The sequence below is a fragment of the Haliotis rufescens genome, unplaced genomic scaffold, assembly GCF_023055435.1.
Source record: "Haliotis rufescens isolate VD_foot unplaced genomic scaffold, xgHalRufe1.0.p SCAF_20, whole genome shotgun sequence".
NCBI lineage: Eukaryota > Metazoa > Mollusca > Gastropoda > Lepetellida > Haliotidae > Haliotis > Haliotis rufescens.
This window is the reverse complement of record NW_025963891.1, coordinates 15,923,669-15,947,163: the sequence shown is the minus strand read 5'-3', so window position 1 is coordinate 15,947,163 and position 23,495 is coordinate 15,923,669. Positions and strand designations below refer to the sequence as shown.

Genomic DNA, 23,495 nt, shown 5'->3' with positions numbered 1-23,495 from the left:
AGAGATTGTGGAGCAAAATACTTGCTCATCGAGAATTCGTACAACGCGTTTGTACTCCTTGGTGATTATTGAGGGATGAAATCGTTTTACACAGCTCTGCAATGTGGTTAAGCCTTACCCTACTAAACGATATTGCAAAACCGTGAGATCGTGAATTGGTGTTCCAAATGGTTTGCTAATGTAACTGGTTCAGAACGTGAAGAGTTTACCACAATGTATTTGTGGTTGAAATGTAAAATGAAGGTAAGTATTGGCCTATTTGTTTCCTAGTGGGTTAGTTGGGTTAAAGCGCTTTCTTGTTGTCCTGGTATTCTTCTGAGAACCTTCTCAAATTACACCAGCTATAATACGTAAATATATCACTTTACTAACATTAACATTACCACGATATTTTTTCATATATGTCGTGGTACTTACATCTATCATCCTACTATATATTGTACAATACATGTCACAGTGCTTACATCGGCAATCCCCGATATATTGTACTATATATGCCACGGTGCCTACAACTGCAATCTCACGATATTTTGTTCTATCTTTTCAGATTGTAATTTTGATGAGTTGAAAGATCGTACATTTCGTGGTTTATGTCTACAGCCTGAAATGATTCAAAAGAAAAGTCTGTTGCGTATTATACACGACAGATATACATTTTACAGGAATTTAATTAAGGGTGCATATAACACAAGAGTGCGTATTATACACGAATAAATATGTCGTGTGTACATTGATCAATCGGAAGGGTGCTAATTGGGGATGTTCACTAGCTAATATATTAGCAAATATCGCCGTGGGCGCTTATTACAGTGGGTCGCTTATTACGTCGAATACGGTATATCGATAATCCCACGATATATTGTACAATAACTATATATGTCAAGATACTAAAATCTACAATTCCACGATATTTTGTACTATAATATGTAACGGTACCTCCATCTACAATCCCATGATATTTTGTTCTATATGTGTAAAGATACTTAAATCTACAATCCCACAATAAATTGTACTATACATGCCACGGTACTTACAAAAACAATCCAATGATAGTATATACTATACCTTTCTCAGGTGCTTACATCTAATATCGCATGTACTATACACGCCACGGAGCTTACATCAACAATCCTACGTTATATAGTACTATACCTTCCAAGGTGCTTACATCTAATATCGCATGTACGTATATTATACACGCCACGGAGCTTACATCAACAATCCTACGTTATATAGTACTATACCTTCCAAGGTGCTTACATCTAATATCGCATGTACTATACACGCCGAGGAGCTTACATCAACAATCCTACGTTATATAGTACTATACCTTCCAAGGTGCTTACATCTAATATCGCATGTACTATACACGCCACGGAGCTTACATCAACAATCCTACGTTATATAGTACTATACCTTCCAAGGTGCTTACATCTAATATCGCATGTACTATACACGTCACAGAGCTTACATCTACAATCCTACGTTATATAGTACTATACCTTCCAAGGTGCTTACATCTAATATCGCATGTACTAGACACGCCACGGAGCTTACATCAACAATCCTACGTTATATAGTACTATACCTTCCAAGGTGCTTACATCTAATATCGCATGTACTATACACGTCACGGAGCTTACATCTACAATCCTACGTTATATAGTACTATACCTTCCAAGGTGCTTACATCTAAAATCGCAAATACTATACACGCCACGGAGCTTACATCAACAATCCTACGTTATATAGTTATTGTACTATACCTTCCAAGGTGCTTACATCTAAAATCGCAAATACTATACACACCACGGAGCTTACATCTACACTCCTACGTTATATAGTACTATACCTTCCAAGGTGCTTACATCTAAAATCGCAAATACTATACACGCCACGGAGCTTACATCAACAATCCTACGTTATATAGTTATTGTACTATACCTTCCAAGGTGCTTACATCTAAAATCGCAAATACTATACACGCCACGGAGCTTACATCAACAATCCTACGTTATATAGTACTATACCTTCCAAGGTGCTTACATCTAAAATCGCAAATACTATACACGCCACGGAGCTTACATCTACAATCCTACGTTATATAGTACTATACCTTCCAAGGTGCTTACAACTAATATCCCATGATATATTATACCACACATGAGGTGCGTATATCTACAACCCGATGATGGACATAGTGACATCGACCCGTGCAATATTCTTAACCGGAATCCCCTGATTAGATAATTTTTCATTTTGATGACACCCAAAAGCACAGGTACAATGCTGACAAACGGGGATGATTATCAGGGTTTACCTGGATTTCGAACCTACCATCCTGCACGCCTAAGGGGCGCAACTGTAGCACCGCGAAATGCGTAGATCACCTGTGTCCCCATCCAAAAGAAATCCACAAGATGTCATTAATAATGTTTTCATTAATATTGCCTTAATAAATGATGAAATTAAGAGGAAAATGTCCTGTGGTTTCAAGATATTCATTAGGGCAATAGCTTCGAGATATGTAAATAACGACGCGAGCTGGAAGTTTTAGGTTTACAGAATATATCTTATCGAAAATAGGGCGAATCATGCAACCTCGACATCATATAAATTATTGTTCTTAAAAAACGCAGTGCAGTACTTCGCAGAGCAAATCATGCTTTATTAGTATATAAAGTTCTTGCCTGGGGTATTTCGAAAAAACGTTTTTCGAAGTAGATACTGTCGCAGCCAGGATCATCAACTCGATCACGATTCAATTTAAAAAATGGACAATTCATTGATCAAACGCCATCATCGTCTCCGACTGGCGGGGCTAGGTGAAGTCTAACCAGGTAGACACGTCGCGCTCATATCAACCCCATCCTTTTGTAGCACACAACATATCAATTGTAGCTCCAGGCAAACGTGAGAAGTGGACGTGATCTCTGGCACAGCTACTTCCGCAGTTTCAGAGGGATGGGGATTCCTGGAGGCTGCACTGGTAACGTCTATGTTAATGTATGTCGAAGGTCTTAGCCGTTTACCTGATCCCTACGACTAAAGTTATTACACTGACAAACCAAACATGGTTTCGAACCCACCATTCAGCTGGAACCTGTTAGCTAATCGACGTAACTCTGAACAGCAAAGCCTTTTGGCAATAAAGACCACTGGGCCAGAAGTGATACCTGCTTGAGAATGCTAAACGATTTATCTCTTGCCAGAATTCCTAGAATCGCCATGACACAAGGTGGCCGTATTGTGGGAAGGAACACACTGACTCACTGCTCTAGTAACCACCTAACTCGGTGCACCGAGGAAATGATTATATATCCCAATCACGAAATCAGCACACCACACGCAGTCTTACAGTTGATGGTGAATGAATGTGTCAGAGAAACAATGTCGACATGAACGATAAAAAGAGAACCTGTCGTTTCTACTTCAATGTGTTTGTTTATGGTACATCCGCTGATGATGGCAAACTGAGCAAGTACTGATACGTTACCAGGTTAATGAAGCCATTGAGTATATATGTCAAAGATCTGGCATAGGAACAATCGCTAATTAGCTGCGCCACTCACCGAACTAAAATCGGTTACTTATTCACACACATAGTATATGGACTGCTAAGCAAATCTATATCCCACTTACATTCATACGCCAATGAATTAAGGAAATCACACATTGTATATTGGGAGCTAAGCAAATTTATATCCTACTTACATACACTCGCCAATGAAACAAGGAAACCTTTGGACTGGACATGATCACAAACAATAAAAACAATGATGAGTTGTTCGCCAGGTTTATGACCAAATACCCCACAGACATCTAGCATACAATCAATACAGGCGGTATTGGCCGAGTCTTCATCGTGATGCTGATTTGGACTGACGTAGTCTTCTCAGCGTTTGTATACGAGGCCTAGAGTACGGTGTGTTTAAACAGTGGTAAATGGTCAATTTTAGTTAGCACAGATTGGGGACTATTTAAGGACCCGGGAGATTCCACATTATTGCATTTTGATTACATCTACCCTCACAGTTCTTGTCATGTTGAGATGTAGAAAGATAGGGAATAGAATCTCTTCTCTTTAACGGTCGACCAATTTGACTTTTGACGAAAGAACATCTTTAACACAGTAGTATAATGTACGTAATGACATTTCCTTCTGTTGCCGTGCGTCTAATGACCTCTGACAATGTGGAAATAAATCAATGCTTATTTGAAAAAAAAGTCAAGTCAGTTGAGTGAAATGTCATTAACTCAATCAGTAAGACTTGTTTTGTCCTACTTCCTACAAAAAAGTTGATGGTGGTTCCATGTATAGTGTCGTTTTGAAAAAGCTATTACTTTTTCAAAAACCATTCTTTGAAGTATTTCAATGACATAATCATGCGACAGTACAGATGCATAAGAAGTCATATTAGAGTTTTTCTTCTACCGTCCAAGTCTATTAAAACATTTTAGCTCAGGGATAACTGTGAATGCCATCAAGGAATCAAAGATTTTCCCCTTGACTTTGATCAAGTAAGGGCAGTGATAGCTGTTGGATCTACTACTAAGACCACTCTATTTGTCATAACTGATTTTGACTCTCCTAATATTTGACCCCCGTAATTATATTTCCATGAGCTTCTTACAAGATATCAAAACCTGAGGTATTCTCAATTGTGATGAACCTTTTTTCAGTTATGACATTTGTCTCCTTAAATGATATATCATACATGGAAAATGTGAATTTGAGAATGGGTAGAAATAGTTAAGTCAATATCAAATGTTCGGTCGCAGTTTTATCGTTTGACAGCCGAAGCAAACTGGGAAGTATTGAACACAATTATATCCAAATCAGTCGTTGGCGTTTGAGTGTTTTATTTACCATCAGATTCAGCTGCAAGGAGTTATTAAACCTCTACCTGAGTAACACACGCGAGCTTCAAGATGTTCCAAGGGGAAATCACACTGCCTGCTTTCCCTCAAAATCTATACCCGTCTCCTTCAAAGAATACTTCAAGTCACAAATAACTTCTAAATTGTATTTTGTCAGTAGAATCACATACCCTTCCTGGTGTTACGTACACGTGTATGCATCAGTTGCAGATAAAAATAAATCAATTTCGTGTTTGTATCGAACACAGTATTTACATGAAGCTTAAGGATTTAAATTACACACCCATAATGATTTAAAGTAAATGCGCATTCTTTTACGCCGCAATACTCACTCAGTATCACGGGGAACAGATTAATGCCGGCTTCGCACAATGTTTCCATGTGGGGATTCGAACCCGGTTCGTATACGGAAAGAGCGAACGATTTAAGCACAAGACACCCTGGCCGCCACGATTTAGAACAAGGTTAGATGAAATGGGGTTTAACGTGGCGTCCAAGATTATTGCACTTGTATAGCGACGTGCATGCACGAGCGTGCGTGCGTGCTTGCGTGCTTGCGAGCGCGTGTGGCTGCTTGTACTAGTCTGGACTGATGCCGACTCCGAGCCGACCAGACCTTGTTGAAGTCCCTCAGTGCCGAGGGAAACAACAAGTAGCATCTGTTAACGTCTTTTTGGTGTGACGCGGCCGGAGATCGAACCCCGACCCTCCGCTTTACCCCTAGACCACGGAGGCGATCGATTTAGAACAAAATATAGTTGTGCCTGCATACAAATATCTACAGTACGAGGGGATGATGAAAAGTTCTTAGCCTAACTACGATGGACTGCGATGATGTCGCTAATGGTTTGTTAACATAACATAATCAATTTTGAGGTTCATGTGCACACTTCTGCCAACGATACTTGAGTGTCCCCATGGTGAAGGCGTTACCCTGGTGGTGTACAAAGTCCTCCACAGCAAAACAGATTGATCCATAATTTGCATAATGCATAAGGCATCAACACGCCTTTTGTGAGTTGTCCATGACGTTTAGCCCCTCAAATCTCACGCAGTTGCCTAATCAGATTAGCAACATGTTGGCCTTTCGGGAGGTAGTCTACCAATAGGACCAACAGACTTTGGCTTCTTTGGAGGAGACGCTGGATTTGACTGCTTTGACTGTTGTTTGGACTCTGGTGATAGTGGTGAACTCAAGGGACCTCAGTGCTTTCAAACGGCTAGATCTGCTTCAAAATGACGTTATTCCAAATGATTTAGAACTTGGAGCGTTTCTGATCATGGATTTCAGAGTGCTGAAACCTTTGTCATGTACATTACTCAGAATGTTCTCATCTCTCTGATGTAAGATGCCCCTGAGAGGTATCGAAAGTCACTGTCATTCAAAGAATATTTACATTTACTGCGCCTTTAAACGTAGAATATCTGTCATTTTAATTGTGGCTAAAATTATGTACAATCGCCAGCGACTGAAGGGATGATGTAAATCCTGCTAGGGTCCATGCAGGTTGCAAAGGTACTGTAAGTCCCATAGGTCGCTAGTATGGTGATCTACCTTCAGTTGCTAATTGTGATAAGTCTAGTTATTTTACTGTGCCTCGTTGGCAGGTTTTTATGTTAGTCACCATGAATTTATATGTTTAACCCTTAATAGTCACGATATGGCTGAAATATTGCCGATGTGACTTTACATTGTAACTCACTCACTCACTCACTCACTCACTCACTCACTCATGTAAGATGCCTACGGTAAGATGCCTACTGTCTTGTTCCTGATCTTGTATCATCTATGTTCTCTCTTCCTGTATTGAACACTGTCCAAATATTACCAGTGGCAAAGGAAGGTGTATCATACCCTTCAGATGACACCCTGTGCGCATTGCTGGCTGCTGGAGTTTAAGTTTAAGCCCGTTAAGTTGGAAATACTTCATGACAGAGAGGCATCCACTTTTGTCCATTTACATCCATAGAGAATACCTAGTCACTTTGATACCTGATGAAAAATGCTGCATAGTTCTGTATTTGATTGAAATGCAGCCTGTGAGTATGGAAATGCAATTATACTTAATGCAATCATACTGTTAAAGGTTTGCAAAACACCCTTGATAGTTAGGTCCAGAACTTTTTCTGCATCTTTATTCTTACCCATGTATTTTGTTTTCAATCAGAAATCGTGTTGTGATTCAGAACGTATATTGTCAATAACAAACGTGTCTTATTTACTACTATACTTTAAATATACGGACGTCGCACACAAGATTAATGTGATTATATAGCGACTTTGACCGTACACGAGCTGCGTTCCACGTTTGTCATACATCCTGGAGAAAAGGGCTGTACAAGAGGGACTATTGAGTAATGTGGTTAATATGTGAAAGCCTGGTTTAGACTACATAGCGCTTTAGCTGAAGGGTAAGATCGGGAGGATTGCTTAGCTGTGATAAAACTTTAATAAAAGTGTGATACAGCTGTGCAATGGATAAACAAATTCTTTCGTTGTCTTTCTCTGCATCTCGGCATCGTGTTCTTGGCCAGTCGTCCCGGGATGCGTGATCATTGGTTCCGTCCCCGATCCGCCCTGATTATGGCCTGTAATTAGGTTTAAGCTTAGCTTTAAGATTTCGCCGTCCGTGTTAAACTTCTACGAACTCGGATTTCCTCCCAATTCAGCTGACATGCCGTTATATAACTGAAATTGTGTAGTTTCATGTCACAATAACCACTTCACACTGGAACAGCTGATATGGCGGCCGCATCACCGCGTAAGCTATTTCTAGAAAAGTGCTTCCTTTTCAATCCTCGTCCGTGGTCATTTTTGAAATTATGACATGTACAGGTATACGTTGCAAAATTCAGAGTTGCAGTTACTATAATATTTAAAGTATATGTGGCAATAAATTGGGCAGAAAACATGTCAGAAATGGACTAAGAATATTTATACAATTAGGCTACCCGACCGCCCTTCAGAACAATGATCTACTGAACGTTGGTCTCAACCCATGCCGCCTTACCTCAGTATCTTGAGTTTGTTTTGAATCTTGTCATCTTTTCAACGTATACTAGGTTAACTTACATTTAACCGCGCTAAATTTAGCAGTTGATAACGCGTGAACGGTTTCTAATTCGCAGTTAAATCTACAGGTTACCGACTTTTGTTTACATGTAGCTTTACATTAAAAAATGGAATACTACAAGGGACATTGTTGCGTTGTCGCATCGTCGCATTGTCGCCCTTCCAAAAACAAGCAAAGAGTGTCAAAATTAGCCAAAGCGACATTTTGGCCATTTGTCGCATTGTCGCATTGTCGCGCTTAGAGAAATCTTTTTTATTTTACCAAAGCGCGACAATGCGACAACGTGACATTTTTCAAGGTCTAAATATGTCGCGTTGTCGCATTGTCGCCCCATCAAGAATGTGTAAAAAGGCCTTCAAATGCGCGACAATGCGACACTGTCCCTTGTAGTATTCAATAAAAGACACAGTGCGTTCATCTTCTAATTATTCACTGAGACAACGTCCATATACATCAGCAATATGAACATGTACGAATGTATGTTTCATGTCTTTCATATCTTCGATCATTCTGTGAATTATACCAGCATTTGAAATGCAATAAATACCTTCGACCCGAGCACCGAGCGATGACGTCACCGTTTCACTAAGCACGGGATTTCTCTTGCTAATCCAAGTTGCTGGATTGGACGCCTATTTATATCCTCGTGCCATTCTAATGGGGATGGAAACGAAGCAGTTGTATCGAATGGATCCAGGGTATTCATCATAATGAAATGAAAATATGAAACACTGGATAATTGAAGATGTGTCTTTCAAGAATGATGACACATTTGCAACTGGCACGTTTGAACCTATGATTCATTTGCTAATTTCGTATCCAGTCGAATACTTTTTATTGCCGTTTTATCTTTATATATAAACGAAAATTTCTTTAAATACAAAATATTATTGAAACCGACTGTAACATTTCTACTACACTTTGTTCAAAGCCCTGTCGGAAAGTAAACCACAAAATGGGATAACAAAAGTAATACAGTGGCATGCTTTATTTTCCTGAGACGCCACATAAGAATATCTTAATACATCAAATATTGAACACACCACGTTCATGTTATTTACACTTCACTTTCAGCTATTTCGGCATAACTAACATCTATCCAAATTGAATTATATCGCGAAGCAGGAATGCGAGTACTCAGACTACAAATCAACCCTGAGAGGCTACTAATTCAAGGAAAGGTCAAGTGGTCATCATCTTCATGCCTAATCAACATATCTCGAATGAAATGATTATCTCTTTCATTTTTAGCAGTTTAACAAAATCTGGTTTCATTTGTCCTTGAGGCCTGAAACAAAACACACAGATGAACTCGTTTATCCAGAACCAGTTGTTTTGTTGGCATAAGCATGGAGTATTTTCTCCACACAGCAATAGCCATGTTTCCATACTTCCATACTGGCGACATATAAAGCACCAAAAAGTCCAATCCCGGTCTTTCAAGTCATTTAAAACAATAATATGGCCAGACTAAACACCAGAAAGTTACTGGTTCAGTTTTTCGATGCAATATCCACGTTGATAATGTACAAACAAACACTTTCTCAAAAATATTTTAGAAGGAACCGTTCACATATATTGAAACTACCCAGCTCTTCAAGAGTCTTTATCCTTATTAACATTGCTCAATGTGTTTGGATAATTGAACAAAACACAAAACTAGTTCAATTAGAATATTTCCCCTTCGTAGTTTTGCTCACAAGGCCGGTTCCTTCATGTTCCAGAACGGATATTCACGACAATGTGTAACATGAATTCCTTTAATAAGTGATAAAAATGCACGTATCTGACGTTATATGTATTGTACATCAGTTCTTCAGTTCTTCTTTCATCACCACGAATTTAACATGTTCAGTGATATAGATCATGACTCTATGTCTTTTGGGAGGCCGTCACTTAGCGGGTCTCCGGTCTGGCTGTGCCTTTCACTGACATCAAAGTGGTCTTGGCTCTCTAGACAAAGCGATCATACTTCGTGACGTGATCAGCTGTGAATGCCATGAAAGTCCCATTGGATTCCTAACACGAATGAAGAGTGTGCTTTATGATTAGTTCTGTATGTCTGTCTGGACAAAGAAGTAACTTTAAACAGTTCGGTGAACCCCGCAGACCAACAATATCAAGATGAGAGGTGCATGTTAGAAAATTTAATTTTGTGTTCAATTTGAGTAATCTTAATTCAATGTTGTATGAAATAAAATGATTTGATCCCTTGAAATGGCTTGAGCATTTCTGTCCCCAAGTGCCCGCTTTTCAAAGTAAATCACATTCGCGCTGGATATTCACATTGATGCAACGACACGACGACGTACAAGGTAGGTCCATTTCGAAACGCACAATTGAACAACAAAGTCATTAACAACTTTTTGTAAGGTACAAGACACTTGTATGATCGTAGAGATTTCCGTTGTGCCAGCAATCCCTGCCATCTTTGAGGGTAAGAAGGCCGCGAGCAGCTGTGACGTCACCCGTGGTGTACGCGATGTCACCGACGTTGTTGCCAAGTTTCCAGCGGCGTGCACCGGGACGGTACGTAATTTTATGCTTCCAGCACGGACAAGAATGCACAAGAGTCCTCAGATCCGCCTGCAAGATAAAACGAACGGAGTTATATTTCGTGTGGTTACCTACATATTTCGAGCACTGTTGAAGGCTTTTTTCCAATAAGTGTTCTTCGACTGGGGCATGTGTAGTGTGTCTGTATTCCGATAATATAATAAAACAATCATTCTTTTTACAACGGTACGAGCTGGGTGTACCTCGAGATTAACACAAACGCCTGAGGTATGGGTATGAGAGGAAAGGGGAAAGTGCGCGAACCATATATACAAGGATATGCCGTGCTCAAAGATAGTCAGGCGACTCATGGCCGTTTTTATAAGGATACAAAGCAACAGTTCTTCTCGCAACTGTACCTTCATATCCCGAATTGCATTTGTGCTCTATCAAAATATTATGATTCAATCTATAGTATTCTCTAAATACAATAGGGGCGAACGGGTAGCCTGGTGGTTAAAGCGTTCGCTCGTCACGCCGAAGACCCGGGTTCCATTTCCGACATGGGTACAATGTGTGAAGCCCATTTCTGGTGTCCCCCGCCGTGATGTTGCCGGAATATTGCCAAAAGCGGCGTAAAACCATACTCACTCACTAAATACAATGATTCAATCTATAGTATTCTCCAAGTACAATGATTCAATCTATAATATTCTCCAAATATAACGATTCAATCTATAGTGTTCCCCAAATATAATGATTCAATTCATAGTATTATCCATATATAATGATTCAATCTATTCTACATATATCATGATCCAGTCTACAGTATTCTCCATATATAATGAAGCAATTTAAAGTATTATCCATATATGGCGATTCATTACATATTATTCTCCATATCCATACCAGATGGCGCAATTTATTACTTGCCCGTGAAGAGATCACCCGTTTGATAAACATACAGCTGTATTACACATTGTGTAATACCAAGACGCGTGTTAATGTACTGCGGGAACAAGTTTCACGAACAGATATTGAAAACTCTCAACATCCCTGGGCTTATTCAACGACATTGCGTATAGTAGTGATAGATTACTGAAAGGAGATTATGCACACTCGATGACCCCAACAACCCTGTTGCTAGGCTGACGTCACATGGCATTGTTTTGCCGATGGATCTTGCAACAAAAATTTCACAAATTACGTCATCGGGTATTGTGACGTGATTGTAAACTTTGTGATGCAGGACCCCGTTCCACAAAGCGATCGTAGCGCCACGACACTTGTACGTCTAGGTATATGGGACTTATTGATAACCTTAGCGTTACGATAACTTTCTGGAAAGGAACCAGAATTCTTAAGGTGGGCCTTTGCATGGTATTAAATTAAGACGTGTCAACTTTTGACGTGTTTGAAGGATTGTTTTGTTAAAATCAATTGGATTATGTTGTGGGTCGCGTAGATGTCTGCCTATATTCACACATTGAAATTCTAAAAAAAAGTTATAAACGGCAAGTAATAAATAAAATATCAAACTCGCCCCCGTGTAATATCAATTTAATGCTCGTCAGATACCAGAACTATTCACTCGTTTTATAAAATTGGTATTACACGGGAGCTCGTTTAGTATTCAATATTTACAGTATTCTCAAAGTACAATTTTTCAATATACAATATTCTCCAGATATAATGATTCAATTTACTGTATTCTCCGTATAGTTGTCACCAAATATAATTTTTCAATTTATAGCATTCTCCTGATAGGGTGATTAAATCTATATTATTCTCAATATATAAAGATTTTTTTTAATAATCTCCAGATATTATGTTGAAATCTATAGTATGCTCCACATATAAGGAAATTCTTGGGACAAAGCAATAATAACTTGATATCACCCTTCAGTCGAATATTTCATGTTTGTCAACGGTAATAAGCTCGACGAGGACCCGTTTGAAGAACTTCGGCTCGTGATGTTATGATATGTTGTTTTGTTCTCCTCCGCAGAACGCAATGGATGGTTACAGCGCAGAGCAATCAACGAAGAACGGTGTACGTGTTTGTGTAATTCATTGCTGATGCAAAAGCAGCGCCACTTATTCTTTTCGTTCCTGAAATATTAACCTTCAGGCTGGTTTCAGCTGTAGGTATAGTGCATAAACTCATACATGACGGCTGAAGATGAACGCTGATGCTGTTATACCGTCTGCACGTAAAGCATAAGCGGTGCCCCGCTAAATCTAGACAGTTCATTGTGTGTAATTGCATGGGCTGGCGAGCAAATTAGCTACGTGACACGTCTTGAAAAATCAACGATTTCTCTCGGACATCGTAATCCCTTTAGGGACCAATGACTGGTTGTCCTAGGCCGTGGGTGAAATGAAAACCCGTCTAGCAATCAAACGAATTCGATGATTGTTTTCCCAATGAGTAAACTTGTGGTCGGAAGTGCACTGTTTGAGTAAAACAACTCATGTTCGATTTTTGCTCGACTTAAAAGTATATGTTTAATTGGATTGGTTCACGATCAAACTTTAACTGAGTTAGAGACGCCGCTCAGGAGAATATGTCGGTTTAAGGTCTCCCTGGTGAGCAGTTATTCCACTATGGACGAGTTTTGACAGCGGGTGGGATAGAGGATTACAACAAGGCAACGTTACGCACACTGTAATCACATCAAAAGTTTCTCACATTTTAAATTTAGCGCAGTCGACTCCAGTACATAACAGGTTCCTCATAGAGCCAGTACAAAACTTTAATCTCTTGGCTAGCCCAAGAGGCTGAACATACAGACAGCGAATGGATGAAATCATGCTTTTGTTGGCACCAATACCTATCACTATTCAACATGGGACAAGACTGTGGGATGGAACAACCAATCGTTCTGTCTGGACGCTCGTGTATTCTCCATGTTGTGGGTGAGTGAGTTGATTTTAACGCCGCTTGGAACAAATTTCAATCATATCACGGTGCGTCATTTTGATATGAGTGATAGTGTCAGAGACAGTAAAAGGTACTGAGGTAATATATTATAATAACAATGATAAAACCCTTTACCTCAGTACCTTTTGCCGTTTTATCATTGTTATTATAATATATAATGATAAAACGGTAAAAGGTACTGAGGTAAAGGGTTTTATCATTGTTATTATAATAAATATATATACCTCAGTACCTTTTGCCGTCTCTGACACTATCACTCATATCAAAATGATATCATTGTTATTATAATATATATATATATATATATATATATATATTATATTATAATAACAATGATAAACACTATATATATATATATATATATATATATATATATATATATATATATATATATATATATATATATATATATATATATATATATTATAATAACAATGATAAAACACTATACCTCAGTACCTTTTGCCGTCTCTGTCACTCGGATTCATACCCAATTGTATTCACATTGGTCTGTCAACACCATTACCGTATATATATACGTTGACAGACCAATGGTATGAATCCGAGTTTTCTGAAAAGGGACGCAATTCTGCACTGCACTTACGCAGTGACATATAATACGATTTGCTTCAAGTCGCTCCAGCTACGGGTTATTTCTGGAGAAAAGCCCCAAGGTTACTATATGCGGGTCTTACATGTCAACCACTATGGTGTAACCAATGGGCAGGGGTCCGTGCGTATGCTGCTGAGAACGATATTACTTAAATCTAGGATTTGACCACACGAGATGGCAACCAAGACGGACGCCTTACAATACTGACCCAACTGTAACGAGCAGTGTATTTGAAGAGATACACGTCAATGTGTATGATCTGTTTATGGACATACATGTATTTGTTAATATAACACAGAACTTTCGAAAATTCTCTTCTATCGCATTTTAAGGATGAACAAAGGAGTTAACATGTTTTGTCAATACTAACATCTTCACGCATGTTTGTGTTTTTTTAACAATGTACATGCACTTACCCTAAAACTGTCGTTCATGAAGCCGTAGATGACTGGGTTGACAAAGCTGTTCGCCATGGCCAGCCAGTGGCAGGCGTAGTAGAGGGCGTTTTTGTCCGCCTCCCGCATCAGTTCCGGTATGAAGGACTCCAGCAGGAAGAACGTGTGTAGAGGCAGCCAGCACAGTCCGAACAACACGACGATGATCACCAACATTTTTACGATCTGAAGAAGATTGTGAGTGTGTGAGTTGGGTTTATCGCCGCTTTTAACAATATTCAAGGTATATCAATGCATCTGAGCTTCATATGGGAGGAGAGACCGAAGTGATGAAGGTCCAGACGTTTACCGCGAGTACGGGTATTGTTCTGAAAAACCTAGACACTTAATAAGGGGCTAACCGGGATTCGAACCCATTGGTTGTACGTGCGTTTCATTTTCCCCGAGGTCATCTGTGTTGTACGTGCGTTTCATGTGCCCTGTAACAATGGGTGTTGTACGTGCGTTTCATGTGCCCTATAACTATGTGTGTTGTATGTGTGTTTCACGTGCCCTGAAAAAATGTGTGCTGTACGTGCGTTTTCGTGTGCTCTGAAACAATGTGTGTTGTCCGTGTGTCTCATGTGCCCTATAGCAATTGGGATTGTACATACGTTTCATCAACAAGGATCTAGCTGTGTTTTAAGATAGAGAACGTTATGACAGTACATCATCGGGTGCCCGTGAAGATCGGGGTTAGAATAGATATTCAGGAACCAATGCTTGCCGTAAAAGGCGACAATGCTTTTCGTAAGAAGCGACTAACGGGATCGGATGGTCTGGCTCGCTGACTTGGTTAATGCATGTCACTGTATCTCAGTTGCGTGGATCGACGCTCATGATGTCAATCACGGGATTGTCTGGTCCAGAATCGATTATTTACAGACCGCCGTCATGTAGCTGGAATATTGCTGAATGCGACGTTATACAACAAACAAACAAACAATTATCATCGGGACACACGTACTTTCGCTCTTGCAAAGCTCAATGTCGCCTCTCAATGTTTCCCTTGGTCAGTACCATTATGACCGCGAGGTGTACCGCCATGCACTGTCTATCAATGTTACAGAGACATCTCAGACACGCAGTACCATTATGACCGCGAGGTGTACCGCCATGCACTGTCTATCAATTTTACAGAGACATCTCAGACACGCAGTACCATTATGACCGCGAGGTGTACCGCCATGCACTGTCTATCAATTTTACAGAGACATCTCAGACACGCAGTACCATTATGACCGCGAGGTGTACCGCCATGCACTGTGTATCAATTTTACAGAGACATCTCAGACACGCAGTACCATTATGACCGCGAGGTGTACCGCCATGCACTGTCTATCAATTTTACAGAGACATCTCAGACACGCAGTACCATTATGACCGCGAGGTATACCGCCATGCACTGTCTATCCATGTTACAGAGACATCTCAGACACGCAGTACCATTATGACCGCGAGGTGTACCGCCATGCACTGTCTATCAATTTTACAGAGACATCTCAGACACGCAGTACCATTATGACCGCGAGGTGTACCGCCATGCACTGTGTATCAATTTTACAGAGACATCTCAGACACGCAGTACCATTATGACCGCGAGGTGTACCGCCATGCACTGTCTATCAATTTTACAGAGACATCTCAGACACGCAGTACCATTATGACCGCGAGGTATACCGCCATGCACTGTCTATCCATGTTACAGAGACATCTCAGACATGCAGTACCATTATGACCGCGAGGTGTACCGCCATGCACTGTCTATCAATTTTACAGAGACATCTCAGACACGCAGTACCATTATGACCGCGAGGTGTACCGCCATGCACTGTCTATCAATGTTACAGAGACATCTCAGACACGCAGTAACATATTCCATCTTATTTCGCTGAAACTCCTGGACCTTGACATAATCACTGGCCTGACCTCTTTCTCGATCGCTGAGTAATCAATTTTTTGGACATCACTTCCACTCACGCCACAATGTAATCTAACTTGCACAGTTCGGTCATATTAATCATTTCTGGTATAAACAAATAACTTGTATAACAGCACCTGCGCACCTGTCGTTTGTTGTTATGTTACTTAACAATTAAAGTGAGTGAGTGAGTGAGGTTTTACGCCGCTTTTCGCAATATTCCAGCAATATCACGGCGGGGGACACCAGAAATGGGCTTCACACATTGTACCCATGTCGGGAATCGAACCCGGGTCTTCGGCGTGACGAGCTAACGCTTTAACCACTAGGCTACCCGACCGCCCCACTTAACAATTAAAATTAATTGAAATTCTCACATTGTAGGTAATCTGCATATTTATGAAGGAAAATGTGTCCAAATATAATAACCTTACATTTTCTGCCTACGTCTTCTTTGTCTAGCCTAGTTCAGTTCACTGCTAATGTATTCAGTCCTATTACAAATTTATAAAATATAATTACATGTACGTCTGCGCTCATCAACCGTGCATAATCACTATCGAGGCAGAAAAATAGTTTATTATTTTTACCGTGTAATGTTTTTACTACACGCCGTGTGGTGTCTGATTCGATTTTCTGTTTTTCATGAACCATCTGTAAATATCAACCGAAAGACGTGTCCATTCCCTCTATTAATGTGTTTAGTATGCCTGGACCATACTTTACAACTCGGTTGGAAACCCTATTGTGTTACGAACCGTGTCATGTTTAAAAGTCATATTTATAATAGCATGTATATTGTCTACTTTATTACTCAGTGCCACGAGGCAGTATTTTACTAATCGGCATCATGGCAACTTCTTCGTAACCACACGAAACAATACTTCATAGCATATGTTCCCTAACGTCATTTATATTCAGCCTTCGGAACAGAGTAACACCGAATGGCCTAATGGCTTTAATATGTTAAGTCATTTGATTATTATGTCGTCATACAATAGAGCTACAATGGGAATTGACTCGTGAAGATCCGGAGTAGAATAGGTCTTCAGCAACCCAGTCGTAAAAGGCGACTAACGGGATCGAGTGGTCAGGCTCGCTGACTTGGTTGATGCATGCCATCGTATCCCAATTGCGTGGATCGATGCTCATGATGTCAATCACTGGATTCTCTGGGCCAGAATCGATTATTTACAGACCGCCGTCATATGGCTGGAATATTGCTGAGTGCGGCGTTAAACAACAAACAAACAAACAATGGTAAGTGTTTTATGTCCTTATCAAACACCTGATAAATCCACAGTTATGATAGTATTTCACTACAGCTCTACAGCTTGTATCTGAGATATAATATCTTAATCCTGTATCGTGACTTTCTTTTATTTGCAATATCAACCGCATATTATAACATAGCAACGATATCCAGGTTGACATATTTTATGTTTTACTCACCTTTCGTTTGGACTTCAGCTGTTGAGCATCCCTCATTTCGTCAGTGTGTCCTGGCAAATGGCGTCTCCATAAAATTCTCCCAACCATAGAATACGTAACTGTTAATATTGTTAACGGAAGGAAATACGTAAGAAACATTATAAACAAGGTGTAGGATTTCATCCACGCTTCTTTCGGGTCTGGCCACTCCTCCTTACAATGCGTAGAGCCGTCCGTATCTTCATATGTTCGTCCAACAATAATTTGAACAATGTTTAAGGCAATGGCTATGAACCATATTAAAATTATCACATATTTGGATCTTGATGTCGTCAGTCGCTTCTTCAGAGGGTATGTAATAGCGAAGAAGCGATCTACTCCAACCGCCATGTTCGTGGACACGCTAGCAGTTACTGCCATCTGTTGAAGGAAGGACACAATGGGGCACATGGGAGCAGAAAATATCCATTTTTCCAAAATTTGATACGTAAATGTGAATGGAATACATATGATGGCCATGATCAGGTCGGCAACAGCCAGGTTTATCAAGAATGGTCTCAGTTCTGTTCGAGATCGATGTCCTTTCACGAAGATGACGATGGCTAGCGTATTGCCTATTACAGCAGCTACACTTGTGATGGTATATAGCATGATCAGCGTGACTCGAGATCCCATATCAAGTGTCATATCAACAGTAGAATTCATTGCAACCGTAGTCAAACCCAAGTTGCTTGTGCCGTTATAAAATAAACCTATGGTTGTATTCAAAGATATTGCTGTTGATGAAGCCATTCTGTGAACATCTGGAGGATTTGGCTGGGCTGTATGTCCTGGGTCCATATGTGCTGGTTCTGATTTAAAGTATGTCGACAAATTCATAATTCTTTGCAATCCTAGATCAACTCATTCCAATCGATGTAAGGTCCGTTTCCTCTGATCCAGTCTGCAAAGATAAGGGATAAAGTTATCAGCAGGGACCACTTAACGGATCAAAAGATTACCACTATCAATACTGGCATGGCTGAACCAAACTCTAGGTATTCGTCTTTCTCAAACCACATTAATAATCACATCATAAAGATGACGGTTTTTTGCGTCAAAGGGCATTTATTCAACACTTTTTCGTTTCCAACTAACATCTTACAAATGTTATTTATACTTATTTATAACTCTTTATCAAATAAATCGACACTCTAACCTGCGTCATATCGGATTTTCATTGGGTACTCTTCTTATTATCAATATTTATTACAACCAATGACATTATCACCTTTATTGATATTATTCCCCAATTGTCCCTCCCGATTATATCGCATTAATGTGATTTAATTCTCGTATTCAAGCGTTTGTGTATCACAAAAGCAACATTCGGGGCTGTTTTTCGTCGTACAAAAGGGATGGCACACATGTTCCCAGGGTCATTACGAAATATATGATTGCGCGTATCGCCAACACCTGGTTTCATCTCTGTAATTAAGGTTACTAATGCTACATTGATTGCCAGTAAAGCTTTCAGGGTTTGTTTTTGTCTGGATGCATTTGTGAAGCAGCCTGTTCAGGTATTTTTGACATATTTATTTATAGATATTGACCTCAATATTATTTTGCATATTTGAAAATAATAACATCTGTGCATGCGCTAATTTACGCAGTGTGTACACCTCATGTTACATTTATACATAAACAACACTGAAATATATTCTTATTTACGCAAGTAGACGTTCTCGCAGTAATCATCCGATAGGCTGGGTCAGGAGCAGGCAATCCAGGGATTGACATCATGCGCATCCATCTACCTAACTAGTATACGATGTCAACCAAATCAGTGACCATGACCAACCGATCTCCTTAGTCCAGTCTTACGCTTAAGCATGGGATGCTGAAGACCAATTCGAACCCGGATCTTCACGCGAGGAGCCTTGTGAAGAGATACGGACCAGAATAAAGCTTTTGGTGAAAACATAATTTGAGATGTGTTGGAAAACACTTACTAAAATCATACTATTTTTAGTTTAGTCACAATCATGAGTTCGAACATATGAAAGGTATTTTTGGCGTCTGTTTGGCTTGCCAAAGCTTGGCACCTCGTTTCTTGTTGCTTTGTATCAGTTTACGTTAAGTTTGTTATCAATTAATTGACCTCTTGTACACAATAGAAATATTTACATACATACATATTTACTGACACAAAAATGAAAGTTGAAATGATGATATTATTAATCAACAATGGTAGCTAAAAGGTGAACAGCCAACTTTATTGTTTTGTCCTAGACTCGGTGGTTGTGTTGTGATAACAGGTTCGTCTACTCTTACCCTAGTCCTGCACCATGACCGTGGAATATGTCTATTTTATGAAACAAATAATCTAGAAACGCATACAAAAGCAAGTCTAGCCCTCTGAAATCAGCATAGGGAATTTTTATATATTTTTAGAGTCAAGAAGGATATTGTGTAATATAAGATTTCAGAGACTAAATGTTAGTCTACTGTTACCCTCCCACGAGTATTTATTACTTTGCACTCTACGTACTTTTAGGCATAGGCTACTCATTCAGAAACAAAACCACTCGAGTCTGATAATACTTAAGGTTCATGCAACTAATCAGCCGTCGAGAGATACAGCCATGCCGTGGCTCTGCCCAGCGCTTCAGCACATTCTTGACGTGTAAACCAATATCCGTCCAGTCATGTAAATAAACGCCCACTAATATCAGTGCTGAGGAACGGGAGATTCGAACTCAGTTCTAAGTAGCCGCGAGGCATCAATCATTCCCTTTTATTGTCAAGTTAATTCACTTAGTGATGGAGCAAAACGTCGATAGGCGCAGGCTACAACAATAGATAGGGTTTGATCTAATCTAACATTTGTTTGCCACATTATTTTCAATAGCCTCTTTGTAACGCTCAATATGTCAGGCTTGTAGGTTGTAGCTAATTTTCTGGTCTCAAGATGCCACTGGCGGCAATTTATTATTCAATTGTACAATCAGAGGCGTTGTTGTCGCGGTCCATGCAGTCAAGAGATGATGATGAGAGAAGGGTTCCATGTTCGGTAAAGAGTTTCAATAAGGTTCAAGATGACACAACGTGACACTGAGACAAATACATCTCAAACACTGAATCTGTATAACATTGGGATACTCACAGGACATGCGTCTGTGGTGTTTCTCAGACTAATGCAAATACAACATCTTATTTTGACCATTTATGTTGAATCAAGCCAACGCCAGTGACGTGATAGACGTCAACTGTAAGTGGCTCCTTGAATAGAAGAGCCCTAGTTGCAATTCCCTATCACGACAAATTAATTTCCTCTTGCAAACAGAAAAGGGTCAGAATGTGTTGGAGATGAAATCCTCTGATTGAGTCGCTAACTCAATTTTTGATCCATTGATTTTCGTTTAATGGCACCAGGAACTCTGTAAGTGACCCGTTAGACATTGGAGGAGCATGATATATATGAACTCTAACATGATTGAAAAGGTTTGAAGATGAAAATGCTGACTTTGATAGTAATGGATTATCAGTAAGAGTGAAACTGTCATTTGATTTGAGTTAAACTTAAACTTGAGAGTAGATGAGTACTTCTCTTATCCATGTTAATGATATTAACGTCGCTCGTGTTAGTGGTTTAAGACAATATATTTGTATCAAGGACTATTCATTTGTGTAACAAAAGTAGAGAGTTGTTCATGCATGATACATGTATATACAAAGCATAAACAGAAATATCATGATCATATTTTTTTCTGATGGAAACTACAAAGTTTGGATAGAACTTGATCATTTATTGAAAGCGAACCAAACTGGAACAAACATTACTATTAAAACAAATACATGACATTGTCAAGATTTATTAAGCTATTACTACACAGATGAAAAGATACGTGTCTAAAACAATGAAATCATTGTACGTCATATCATGCTTAACTAATTGTTAATGTATATATTGACAACATTAAACAATGAGACCACCTGGTTATCAACCAGCTGTTGAAATTATTGCAGCCACAACAGATAATACATAAGAGAATAATTTACTCAATCAGTACACAATTGTTACTTGCAAATGATCCAATCAAAGTAGTAATTCAAAATATGAGGATGTCTCAGCCATCAGCAGGACACTTCCAGTGTATTAGAAAACAATTTGACAACTTAGATGAGATGCTCTCTGATAATCACAACTCCATTCTTCGCACGTCTAGAACTTTTTATCAAGTGATAAAATTTGAACTTTGTCAAATCCATAATCATTATGTGAAATAACCCTTGACACATATGCAGTTGAAGTTGATTTGTTCTCGTTAGCGTCGTACTGGAAACGTTTTTCTCATCATCTGGATTTTCTGAAGGAAACAGTCTCCACGTATTATTGATGGTTCTTATTTGAATCTCACACGTTCTATTTCAGCATAGTTACTTCCTGATGAGTACTCATCACGCTATCATCAAATCTGTCTGTCGAGAAAATACACGACCAACGCGGGGTCTAATGATGTCTTCATCAATTGGAAAATGACAGAGCCTTTGTAAACATCCCATGCAAATGTGGGAGTTATAGGGTGTAGTTGCGCAGGTGCTGCACGGGACATACATTGCAGTTGGCCATGCTTACCCATTGTCAATAAATGTATAACATGACATGGTAAACATTCCTTACTGTCAGATATACATGGATATATACACCATGTTTATATATAAGCCACAGTAAAGGAATAATGATTTACAACGTAGGCAGCAAAATTACACTTGTATCGTGGCGAACCTGTCCTTAATCGAATAATTACCAGGAAACCCAGTAGCTGTTAGCATGATGGAGAACGATACATGCGCGGAATGATGATACCACACAATTACTTGACATAAACGTTTCGTCTTGTAAAATCGATTAAGCACATAAGCTTTGGATGAATTATTGGAATTTTGAACGTAACTTTAGAAATAACCTTTGATATTGTCTTACCTGCCTATTTTATTTAAATCACTAAATAATTTACGATTATTCCCAGTGGATACTAAATATGAAATGATTGCATGTTCAGGTATAAAACATGGGTTGACATGATCCAGTGATCAATGTGTGTGTAAATCACTGTCGTGGGACATGTGTTTCAATGTAAACTACTTTGTATACTGAAACTACGAACCACTTCAAAGATGTTTCTAATTGTATATGAAAACACTTTATATATGGCATGATAATAGATCTACCTGCATAAACTGTTCACACATGTTTGTGTGCTTCGGATCGAATTAATTAAGGTTCAAGAAGAGATACGAGTATGGATGGATTTAGTCGATGTAATCATTGTTTAACGTTACAGCATTTTTGGATATACCACGAAGTGTTGAGAATTCCGCGTGTGGACGCGGAAATTATTAAATTTCCACATGTTTTACATTTGGAGTAGGTCACTGCTAGCAATGGTATATACGATCAGCTCCTGCCAGTGCTACTGTCTGACGTAAGGTTGTACCAGGCATTCGTCGCCAACGTGAGGAAAATCGATCGGTACCTCCACACACACCCACACACCCCACACAACACACATACACACACACACACACCCAACCCCCACGCCCCACCCCCACCACAACCCTTTTAGTGATATTAAAATAGACACTCTTTAACAGCTGCACAGACATCCACGATACATCTTGTATTCATATATCAGAACGTTATTAAGTTCATTTTCAT

General features: G+C 39.4%; 1 protein-coding gene across 4 annotated transcripts in view; it reads right to left on the bottom strand.

Annotated features, from left to right (window-relative positions):
* Positions 1 to 8,773: 8,773 nt before the first annotated feature.
* Positions 8,774 to 23,495, bottom strand: part of LOC124132421 (substance-K receptor-like) — a 62,241-nt gene continuing 47,519 nt past the window's right edge. For all 4 annotated transcript variants that reach the window (XM_046496357.2, XM_046496343.2, XM_046496350.2 and 1 more), the window contains exons 2-4: positions 17,816 to 18,737; positions 14,425 to 14,628; positions 8,774 to 10,541 (exon numbers count right to left, since the gene is read on the bottom strand). In XM_046496357.2, coding sequence (XP_046352313.2) covers positions 10,311 to 10,541; positions 14,425 to 14,628; positions 17,816 to 18,673 — 1,293 coding nt within the window. In that variant the 5' untranslated portion in view covers positions 18,674 to 18,737 and the 3' untranslated portion in view covers positions 8,774 to 10,310. The remainder of the gene's footprint in view (positions 10,542 to 14,424; positions 14,629 to 17,815; positions 18,738 to 23,495) is intronic.